Here is a 12,383-nt window from a genome sequence, read left to right as displayed (position 1 = left end):
GTCGTTTATTAATTAGGCCGATTGTTTAGGAAATATCTATATGGAAAAAATATTGTTTTGTAAAATTGGAAACTTAATATTAATTAAATTAATTATAAACTTAATAATTAATGTTAAATGGAGTGGTTCTGATTGTTTTGGAAATTTTATTAGGATAGAAAATCTTGTTTGCAAAAACCAAAACTTAATATTAATTAATTAAATAAAAACAAATTAATAATTAGTGTTAATGACATGCTTGTAAATATATTGCAACTACATGATTTATTTGCTAAATGTCTCCAAAAATTTATATATAGATTTATGATTTAAACTGAAGTTTCTCATATGCAAAAGAGTACACATAACGAAATCTAGGTTTTAAAATAGTATTGGTGATAAATAGATTTCCTTTTAAATTTTATCCAACTATCATTTTGAAATTATCAGAACGGAATCGTGAAATGACATATCAAAAACAGCCGTTTTATTATTTCAGTGCGCAAGGTTTTTTCGTTGTTTCTTCACAATAAGCAAGTTGGAAAATTGATTAGGTGAAATAAAATAAAAAACATTGCGAATATGTTAATGTCTAACCAAACATCCACACATGTTTTAAATATGTTTTGCCGAAGACAATTGAAGTAAAATTTTTGACCCAAAATATTATCCATTAAGTTTAATTTAGTGAAGACTAATTAACACAACAAAATGAAGTAAACACATTTATTAAAACAGGAAACTGACATGCCTCATCATATTATTCCTCTTGCCCAAAGGAAAATGCTGTTGCTTGAAGCACCTAGAAACTGTTTAATAAATAAGTTAACGTTAATGCATACTCCATTAAAATAACAAAGAAATGTAAGTACAAATTGTAAGGGACAACGAACAGACAAAAAAACAAAGGGCAAGATAAAACAGTACTTGTAGAAGGGAGAGATCCGAGGTATGTAAGAAATTTACAATTGAATAGGCCAAAAAAAAAATTATCGAAAATGGAATCGTTCCCCATAGGAGTAGTAGTACTCCATTAGTTTATTACTTGATTTTTTCTTTCCCGAAGCACAATAATTTGGTTCCATTAAATATGACAGTGCCTAAACAACAATAGCACAGTTAGATCAAAATGTTAGCTACAATGATGCAATAGTGCGCGTGCGGTGTGTTTGCGCGTGATCCTATAATCCCGAGGTCTCAGCTTTTTCAATCTATAATTCAATATTGTGGCACTCCAAGTTTTGGCTCGTGACTTGTTTGCTCCTTTGCTTTGGGTTTCTGAACGTTTTGCTCCTTTGCTTTGGGTTTCTGAACGTACAAATGTGTTTACTTCATCATACCTGATATTTGGGCTCGTCTTTGGGCCTACTACATACCACGATTACTAATAATACCATGTGGACCATTGAAAAATTATAGTTAGAAATTAGAACCCCTTAAAATATAGATATAAATTTATCGTTTTCATCAGAACATGTCTTAAATTGTTTATACACATAACATAATAAACTCACTGAATAGTAGTTTAATCTGCGTATCAAACTCACTGGTTGATGGTTCAGTTAAGCATGTTTAAAGAACAAGAAGAACAACTAGTGAAGATAGTCTTTGACGAGATTCTTGTACTCTTCATCTTTTTGTTTTGAGATATGTGAGTATACTTGTTAATCCTTGCGCATATTTTAATTTGATATTAGCAGACCTTAGATTAATTTCCTTGTCTGAATCATTGAAGTCACACTGCGTGTCGTCAGCCTCTTGAATCAGTTTGTATGTTAAACGACGAGGAAAAGAAGACCGGGACTTGCTTCTTTTTTCAACAGTGTGCTTTATATGAATTTAAATCCAAATAGTTACACAACGACGACTCTAATAATAATTAAGCAGTGAAGAAAAAAACGTTAAACTTTGTTTTAGTCATGTTAATTGACACCAACTATTTTGGTTGGAAACATTAATATATATGTAAAAAGGCCTTTGACTTTTTGATAGACAATTAGTGTTTTACAAGTGTTGGTCGAATCCTCAAGGCAGATGTACGCATTATACTTGTATTTAAATCAGGAAACTGTGAGGAAGAACCCTACTTAGTAGTGACCATACCTTCTTGATTTTGATATCTATAAAATAGATGTACAAATAGGTCGATTGGCCGATAGAGCCAAAAAGTCAAAATCATTCTAAACTCTTTAATATTTTACACTCTCCCAATTGGAAAAGAAAACTCATCTGTTGTTTATTTATTTTCCACCGGTGTATGTATTTAATAGAGAGAACAAAACAATGTCAATGATATAAACTAATAGTCACTATAATACCCATCAATTTGGAGAAGAAAAAATTAGATCAATGGTTTCAGCTGCCAGTAAGTGGGTTTAATTTATTAAACAAAAAAAAAAAAAAAAAAAAAAACAAGACGATAGTTCTGAACATTTAAAAAAATTTCTTATTACGTAAAAGAAGAGAAGTAAAAAGGTTGTTTCAACAATCTCCTTCAGCCAACCTTGCATGGTGGTCATTGTTCACAGCCAGTAATATTCAAAGATGAACAAAAATGAAGAATTATTTTACCAAAATAATATTAAAAATTTATTTCGAAAATAAAATAGAAACTATTGATAAGCAGAATATACCTGAGCCATGGCTACTATTCAAACACAACAGCAGTTCTAATTCAAAACTCTCATCGTATGTAAAGTCAACGGTCAGAATCGTTGGCTCCAAATATAATAAGATTTATTTATAACCACACTTACACGCAAAATGTATAATATCTCTACATATATACTTATTATATCAACCAAGATCGTTTTATTTTCAAAGCCTTCCTTTGATCTTCCATTTTCCATTCTCTTGAGATATATTACTAACCATGATTCCTACTAGACGCCATGAGATCAACGGCTCACGTCCTCCGTCGCTAAAACTCTCCGGAGGATCGCACACCATCAAGAAAACGACCTTGTGTAAGTCTCAGCCACGGCCACATGGACGGGAAGGTCCGGTGATCATCTACGCGCACTCTCCCAAAGTGATCCACACGCGGGCCGAGGACTTCATGGCCTTGGTTCAGAGGCTCACGGGTCTAGAGGATATTATTAGACGGAACAATAATTACAATGTCAGCGAATCATCATCTTCCGTGGTGACGGAAGAGGTTAACGTCGGTGGTGATCATTACACGGCGGAACCGTTTAGCCAGGAGAGAACACAACGACAAAAGCTAGCTGATATGCCATTGTTCACACCGAGCTCGATGACTTTGTTTGGTTCTCCAACTCAACTTGTATACATGTCCCCGAACGGAACCGATTCGTTTTAATTTCACCTTCGGTTTTTAAGTTCAAATAAGACTTTTGATTTATAATATACTTCTATGATGTTGTATTATATGTATAGTTTGTTCATTCGTTTGTTGATAAGTTATTCTACTTAGTCTTGATTAGTTGGTGTAAATGTCACTTATATTCATAAACCAAAAAAAAGATATGTCACTCTGTATTTGGTTGAATTTTAAAACGTACAGTTAGGTTTTTAAAATATTTTCTGTAACGGGGCAGTTTAAAAGAATATATATCAACAAGAATTGTTCCGTGAATCTGATTGATGACACAAGTCGATAAATAAGTTTGCATTAGTGTTGATATCAGAAACAACAAATTAAAAAGATTCAACCGAGAAATATGATCTGGACATACTTTCGGCATAAATCGACAAGAACAACGAAGAACAAGCGAATTGGATTTTGTATTGATTTTTTTTGTTGTATTCAATCAAAAATTACGTATCATTTTCTTTTCCGACTTCGAGTATTTAATCTCAAAACAGCTCTAACTTATCCTAGATCTTCTCCTCTAATCTCGCCTACCATCTTGACCGCGACCTCCTGGCCTCATCCTCGGTTTGACTCCGCCAGACGATCAAATTCTTTTCCCGGGCCCGCGTCGAGCCCATTTGCTGGTCCGGTCAATTCTTCTTATTGGGCTTTCCCTCTGGACTTACGACCCGCGAAACCCAACACCAACAATTAATAAAATATAAATATAAGTGTAACTTAATTAGAATTTGGAAGCTATACAAATAGTAGTATTTTAATTTATTTTCTCTTCTTGCTAATTTTTTCCGCTCTTTTAATTTGGGTTTATCATGATAAAATGTCATCATACGAAAGCTGCTCAATTGTGAAAGAATATTAAACTTTACAAAAAAGATGTCACAAGACTATAATTAATATCGCTACAGAAAGATCAGTCGTCTATCGCTCATCTATATAGAAATTCAAAACTGCTGCAAATTTTTCGTTATTTGAGAAAGATTAAAGAGAAAGACAGCAATTTAGCAAATGACTCTGGGACTGGGGGGTCACGTTGAATTTCTTGTAGCACATCTGCGACCAAGTTTAATTGCAGCTTACATAAGTACCATTTTTTTTTTTTTTTAACAGTTTGGGAGAGCCAACAGGTGGTTAAAAGAAAGTTTCATTTTGACAAATTCCTACATTTTAAATTTCTATTCTGACTTTCATATAGCAAAATTAGTTAAATTATAGTTTTCTGTAAAATTTGATAGACAATTCGTTTTTCTTTTCTAAAAATGATGAGAATGATATGTTCACCTAATCAACTTTGATCAAAAGGGAAGAAAAAAAAAAAACAGAATGATATGTTCACCTCAACAAATTTAAAATTCATCAAAAGGTGAGACTCAGGAGAGACAAATATAACTTGTCCTCATATAATCATCTTGTAATGCGTATAGGGCCTTCTTATTGGCGTATAGGGCCTTCTTATTGAGCCGGATGACTAACAAAAATATATCAAAATATCTCTACGTTCATCATTATAGATCCTAGGCCCGTTATTGACACAGCAATTGTAATTAATTTTGTTTTATTTGATAAAAATAAATAATTCATTCCCACTATGAATTTATTTTTCCCACTTGTATATGTGATTATGTTATTGATTTATTTCTGTTTTGAGTTCCTTAGCTGTTTTGGTCAATGTCCCATATTGAATCAGTTGATACTCTCCAATATTGGTTTCAGTGAAACAAAAGCAAATCTAACTACTTGGTTCATTATAAATTCTATACACATATCATTGATTCATTAGCAAATACGTCTAGTTCCAATCCTCTATACCTACTTACAAGTATTCTTGTATTTGTTTTTGTTTTTCTTAGTCCACAATCTCTATCTACTTTTCTTAGTGACACTAAATAAGTTTCCAGAATAATACATAAATTCATTCTTTCTTCAAATCTTCATTGAATCTTGACTCTTAAGTAATACATGGTCTACTTACATGCAATATTCCAAACAAGAAAATTATTAAGAAGAAAGAGACAAGAGTAACTTAATGAGATGGAGTAACCATAAGCCTTTTTAACTTGGTCAACTAGTTGGCCATCTATTTTCTGGCAATCTCATGGATTACAAAAATGGTTCATGTATTTATTTTAATTTTTGGTCAAACAATTGCACCTAACTGGTTTAACATTAATGGGTATTCTAAAATATTATTGTCAAAAACTTTTAATGTGTGTAGTGTCTTTTTCTAGAGGTATCACTTTTGTAAACATAAATTAACAACTACTAATATATCATTACTTTCATATAAACACTAAACATTCGAGAGTTTTCTTTCATAGTTTTAAAAGCAATCAGGTGTAACTAAAATGTAAAACTAAAGCCTATCTTGTTAAATGCTTGAAGAGAGAGTTGTTTGCGTGAAAATGTGAACCACACGAATAAAAGAGACGTGACTTCCAAAATCAAAGAACTCTTCAATCCAATGCGGTCAAAGTCTCTCGTACATAAACTGTTTTCATTCGCCTAATGTATTTAGATCAACACGTTCCTGTCTCCATACGAATAAAATAAAAGTCTACAAAGAGTGATGTATTAAAAGTTCATAACCACATAAAAGTAATAGTGCCTTTTATTGAAAAGTTTCTAATAAGTTAGTCTAGTTGACCTTATGAAACAAATTTGTAAATTAGATGTTGGCTAAAGTTTGATTGTTCCGCGCATTTAGTTGACAGCAAAATGAGTTTAGCAAAATAAAAACTCACCCAACTGGGTTAATCGACCAACCACCGTATGTATAGTTTTGATCGACTGAGGCATAAGATTTTTGTCCGAAAGAACGGTTTTGATATGATACCTCTCTTGTGACAATATCTCCACCAAGAACATTCCACTTATGATGATAAAATTAGGGCATGTCATTCCATCATTGATATTGTGCTCTATTAACTCAGATTTGAGAACATCAGTACATTGACAAGATTTTCTAACATAAAGTTTGACAAATATTTGAATAAAAAGTTAAGTATAACTAAATGATATTGATACATCCTCCTACCAAGTCAGAATTGAAAAAAAAAAAAAAAGTTAATTATTTTTGTTGACTATACAACACCTAAATAAAGCTATGAATTTATTTTTTCATAACTAATACACATTTGTCACACTTCCCTCTCATAATATCTCTAAAACATCTATTTTCATTTAAAAAGTTATTATTAAATTTATAAATTAACACATGCAATAAACTAAAAAATTAGTATCCTCTGATTGAGTTTATCTTTTAAAATTTTATTTATTTGTACTACTTTTGTTTTTTTCTCTCTTTGTGGTTTCTGACTTTATGTCTTATTCTAATCTCATCACATCAAAATTCGCAACCGGCCACATTGGCTAGTGGCAACGCATAGAGCCAGAGAACAAGTGAACTAGAAACCGACCAAAACACACACGAACACTTTATTAATCTTGAGGCTGATGTTTAATCATTCATTCAATCGAACTTAGAAATTTTTAAGATAAAACAATTCCAAGAGGAAAGCAAACAGACAAAGTTATTTACAAAATGTTGCAATCGTTTCTCGTTTTACACTTTTGCATTTGAATCTTTCAAACTTTTGAGACAAAACCGTCCCACCACTTTAAACCTTATTTTAATCGCATCCTTCTCGTCAACCGAATCCATCATCCCGAGATAATGACGTCCGCGTCCCACCATGTCTCAGCCTCACACTCCGTCAACACGCCGTTAAACTTCCTCAAATCTCCCACCGCGATTTCTCCGCTAACATCATCCCTGACGTACACTTTCTCCACTCCGCCGGCGTCAATCCCGATAATATTCCCTAACAACCTCCCCGGCTGCCTCCACTCCGCAAGCAACGCCGGCATCTTAAAACCGGCGCGTAGATCACACGCCTTCACTTTAACGGCGTCGACACCGTTCTTCTCCGCCGCAAGAAAAACTTGCGACGATGTTAAGCTACAATTCTTGAGAAACGTAGCCACAACATTCTCGTGATCATCATCATCATCATCATCATCACCACCGTCGATATCTAAATGATCCCAAAGCTTCACAACACCACTCGAACCAATCCCACCAAGATCAGGCCACGAGAACAAATCTCCAAAACTACCACTACACCTCTGCCTCATCCACGTGCGTTCACCACCATCAACGTCGTTATAATAATCAGATCCTCTCACGCGGAAACATCCGTTGACCCGGCTAAAGATCGAGTCAACATCCTCATCTTCTTCGTCATCTTCCTCCTCTTCCTCTTCATCTTCATCGTCCGAGGACGCCGTAGACGAACAAGAAACATCGGAATCGCTATCGTAATCATCAAAAAGCGTTGGTGAAGAGACAGAGACATCTATATTTTTTCGTAACCTAACAACTAAACTGTTGAGTTTACTAACAAAGTTGGTGAAATAAGCTAGAAACGCTATAATCAAAGCTCCCCATTTCCAGAACCCGTAAGCTTGGTGTAGCTTTCCGATTCCGGAAACAGCAACAGATCGAGAAAGAAACGAAGGATCGTTAATCGAGTTTATGCCAACTTCGAAATCTCTTATTCTATTAATCACCGGCACCTCCATTATAGGGTTGTATTTTTTTTTTTCTTGTTACAAGAGATAAAAGAAAAATAAAAATAGAGTTTTGCGAGCGAGAGAGAAAAAAAGAGAGAAGAGAGAGAGATTAAGGATGCAGAGGCTTTGCTTAAAGGCTTTAAAAAGACCAAAGTGAAGAGTTAAACTACAGACGTGTCGGAGATCTAGTGGGTGAAGATGAGAGTTTTATGGCAACACGTAGGATAAAAAAGAGAGATAAGATTACAAATGAGTCAGCTTTCTGACAGATGTATTCTCTGTGTCTGTAACTATCTGACGACCACAATAAATAAATTGTTTTTTTTTGTTAAAGTAAAATAGTAAATAATTGTTTTTTTGTTTTTGTTTTGTTTTGGGTGTTATTATTATTATCAATTCATCGTAAATATTTGTAAGTGGTTTGAACCACCTACCACAATATTTTGTTCACAATTATTGAAATAAGGTTTAGATTTGAGGCGTCCATAATAATTTTGTTGGTGGTTACTTTGTGAAGCGGATCATTGATGAGAAAAAGATTGTTATTTTTTTTTTTTCTTTCTGTTTTTGTTTTTGTTTAAGAATAATACAATATATATAGACAACTCATAGCCAGTTTAACAATCAATTTGACAACTCATAATATACAACTTTTTCTAGATTCACATTTATTTTCTTATTATTTAAAGGGAACTTTATAATAATTTTTTAACAAAAAAAAGTTTATAATAATTTCATGAATTTTTTTTTTACATATATACTTCAAAAAAGCTTTAGAAATGAAGGATTTTGACTATGATTTATATAATTGATTTTCTCTTTAAATTTTGGTCAAATTTACATATTTGGATGTGAGTTTTGGGACAGACAAGTATAATTTTTTGGGAAAATAGTTTGTATATTCATGAATGAATCCTTAAATAACACAGAAAAGGCAAAGGTGCTAGAAGAAACTCATTCGTGAGTTGTGACAATTTGCAATGTTAGGAACAACGACATGTTCACCACAGACTTGGTGCCACGTGTTGTAGACTCCTGATTCCTGAATGAACACGAAAAAAGGGACAATAAATGCGTTAATAGGCTATAGATTCCCACCAGAATTACCTGGAGTTAGATTTGGTCTAAATCACAATAAACGTTTTTCTGGTTAGATGCACGCCACGATTACGTCTATGACAAGGCACAATCAGACTGAATCTTACTAAGAAAGAGGCTTATCAATCCGGTTACGTTTCTGTTTTTTACTCAAAAACAACTTGTGTGTTCTACAATAGTCTTCAAAGCAAATCTAACTTGTTTAGTTTTCTTGGTGAAAATTTGGCTTTTCTCGGATTGTGTAAGATTTTAGTGCAATATGTATTTTGAACGTTAAGAAGTATCATTTCATCAACTATTTAACAATGATTATGTATTGTATATGCGAAAAGTTAAATTGAAAATCCAAAACCAGACTTGTTTTTAAATAGAAAACAATGCTAAAACAAACACTTACTTAATTCGACTATTAATGAGTAATATCTTAAGTAGTACTTAGTATATTGTTTTCAAACAAAAAATCATGTTAATTGTTTTCAAACAAAAAATCATGTTAATACGTATTGCCAAAGATTAATCTGTGTTTAAGATTTACTTTATATTTATTGGAAGGAAAAAAAAAAATCTCCTACAAAATGGTGATGATGTTATCACAATGATGTGCTGATGGTGATTGTGATTATCATGCATAAAAAAGGAAAAGTTAAGTTAGGAAGTATGTTGGACAGTGAAAGAAAGTGCAAGTAAGTCACCTATTAGAATAGTTATCTACTAGAATATGTAAAATGATTATATGATTTGGATAGGAACAGTCGAACAGATTAATAAACGAATGGTTTTAATGAAAGCTGATTTGACAACCGGGAAAAGTTTAAGATTTGGGCCAATCAGGTTCAAAAGGAGGCTTAGACTTCAACGATCCAATTTGTAGCCCAGAAATTGACTCCCCCAACCAAACGTAAACAAACACATGTCATCAATAGTCTGAAAAATAGCCTATACAAAGTATACTGTTCGAGAAAACCAACTCGAACTAAGCATGGCCTATATCAACAATTCAACACTAAGGGCCCTTTGTATATGGATGTTTGCATCAGATATTAATCTAAGCTAATCACTAAGTTTTTGTTTCTTTAATTTAATATAACTATTCATCTCAAAAGCCTAGTGAACTCCAACGGCTCATCAAATAGTATATCTTATCAAGATTGTGAGCTTCTTCTAATGGAACGTAAATCCTTGTTTATCACTGATTCTATATGCCTAGTTGTAATTATGGTTGTATTTACAACTTCTTGAACGTCTTTCACAGCCTCACATTTTAACAAATCCAGAAAAAGTCGTCTATCGAGAATATGCACTTATACCAAAATGAAAGAAAAGAACTGGATGCGGCAAAGATAAATTTTAAACAAATAGACACTCAAGTTTGTTAAGCTCATTTTTTCAACAAATCCAGTAGAACAAATTAGCAAACAAGTAACTTAAGCACACTCCTCTAATCAAACATATATACTTCCCTTGATTTACCACTTCGTTTATAGAATCTTCAAAGCCAACCTTGCAGAGAACACCGCAGCACCGACACACAACAACGATAACACAAAAACAGAAAGACAACGCTCCCAATAAGGTCAAACACGATTATAATCAGCTGCACAAACAAACTATCCACGACCAAGTACAACATTGTTATTCTCTTAATATTTTGGGTGTCTGTTTCATCAACATCTTTTTTTTTTGTATACTCCACAACATCATTAATATTATTTTCTTTTAGCGGATATATATCGCCACAAGAAACAAACCCTTAAAATCATAATTTGTTTTTTCTTATAGCAGAAGTGCATTTATTTTGTTATATAGAATATTTTTTTTCTTAGACTTGTTGTCACCACTCACCAATATTCCAAAGTTTCTATTACAATAATAATTCATTCTTTTCTTGACCATCAAATCTCCAAAATTCCCATTTTCCTCAAACTTACTTTTTTCCCTACAAATCTCCACTAAGACGAACAGTACTGTCTCATTCTAAACACAGTAATGTACACGACAAGAATTCTTATAAAAATCTAAGACCAAAAACAAAAAAACACCTGTCTCTCAAGTCTCATCAACTCTCACACTATTTCTTTCTCTTTAAAAAAAAGGGGTAAAAATAAAAAACCAATAGCAAATGATTCTTCCATCTATGCACAATCACATTGATGAAAAAAAAAGAAAAGTAAAAGAGCAAAAACAACATGAGAAAAAGCAAAAGGAATCGAATAAACAAACACTTTATCTTTTTCAAAATCTCATCAATAATGACACAATTTGGAATTCTCATTGGAAACTGCGTCCTGACGGTCCACAAAAATTCCAATTCAAAGCACACACTTTCGAGACAAAGACTTGCTTCAAAAGAATCAAAAGGACAAAGTTTTTTCTTTTATTAGTGTTGCCAAGTTTTTGGATTCTTTTATTTATATGAACCTCACTTGAAAGCAAAGTTTCCACCACATTTCCAAATCCCATGGCTACGTTGCAAAGATTCAAGTTCTTGGGGACACAGTGCGGAGTGGCGGTACAGAGCCCTACACGAAGCCCGAGTCCGAGGACAAGTCCTTTGGTACAGCTTCGACGTAAGAAGACAACCTTAAAGATGCTTTTGAGCCTTGCGTCACCGAGCCGCCGAGAGCAGCAGCCGTTGATTCATCATAACCACAAGGATGTAGCTGGACGCAAACTTAAAGACCTATTCGTCTCTTCGTCTTCTGGAGAGAAAGAAGAAGAAGCAGAAGAAGAAGTGGAGTTAGAGGAGAGACGGAAAGGGAAAACAAAAGAAGAAGTTCTTGCAGCCATGGCAGCTAGATTGAATGCAGCTGCTAGTTTACAATGTGAGTCCACTGACACAACACCTGCTTGGTTCGGATTTAGCAAGCGGCTTCTTCAGAGAGCTTGGCGACCTAAGCTTGGTACTATTCCTGAGTAATGTAACAAAATTTCTTCTCTTTTTCTTATGTGACTTTGGAAACCATTAGTTTCCCATATGAATGAATAAATATGTTTCTTATCTATCTTTATGTTTGAATTCCGAATAAAGATGAACAAAATTTCACATTTTCTCATCATCAAGAAAGAGAAAGGCTAAGCCTTTGTTACCTATTTGTTTCCAAATGGGATTGCTGAACTAGTGATTTTACTAATTTTAGTTTCTCAAGCCCAAGTCTTTGTATTTTTCTTCACGGTTCTGTTTTATATGTTGGGGAGACTACTAGTAGAGAAACCTAGGCATCATCTCATACCTTGTAAATGTAATAAAGACGGTGTTCTCCTCAGTAGGTGTTAGTGGCAAAGCCTCTATGTTTCTTTAGTGTCCTTGGTTTTGACTTGAAGCATGGATCTAACAACCTGAAATGTTTACATAAGAGCAAAGTGTTATTGATGATCAAGAAGTGAGATGGAGAAAGCAGAG

General features: G+C 33.5%; 2 protein-coding genes and 1 pseudogene across 2 annotated transcripts; 2 read left to right on the top strand and 1 right to left on the bottom strand.

Moving 5' to 3' along the window:
• The first annotated feature begins 2,797 nt into the window (after positions 1 to 2,797).
• On the top strand, positions 2,798 to 3,487 carry LOC104704747 (VQ motif-containing protein 8, chloroplastic pseudogene; annotated as a pseudogene).
• A 3,260-nt stretch (positions 3,488 to 6,747) lies between these two features.
• Positions 6,748 to 8,247, bottom strand: LOC104701468 (uncharacterized). The gene has a single exon (XM_010417160.3). The coding sequence runs from the start codon at positions 7,892 to 7,894 to the stop codon at positions 6,974 to 6,976; it is 921 nt and encodes a 306-aa protein (XP_010415462.2). The 5' UTR covers positions 7,895 to 8,247; the 3' UTR covers positions 6,748 to 6,973.
• A 3,014-nt stretch (positions 8,248 to 11,261) lies between these two features.
• LOC104701467 (uncharacterized) lies at positions 11,262 to 11,983 on the top strand. The gene has a single exon (XM_010417159.3). It carries the CDS (start codon positions 11,442 to 11,444, stop codon positions 11,898 to 11,900), a length of 459 nt encoding a protein of 152 aa, XP_010415461.2. The 5' UTR covers positions 11,262 to 11,441; the 3' UTR covers positions 11,901 to 11,983.
• The last annotated feature ends 400 nt before the right edge of the window (positions 11,984 to 12,383 follow it).

This window comes from Camelina sativa, chromosome 7, assembly GCF_030686135.1.
Source record: "Camelina sativa cultivar CO46 ecotype springtype chromosome 7, ASM3068613v1".
Taxonomy (NCBI): Eukaryota; Viridiplantae; Streptophyta; class Magnoliopsida; order Brassicales; family Brassicaceae; genus Camelina; species Camelina sativa.
This window is presented reverse-complemented; position numbering and strand designations above follow the sequence as displayed.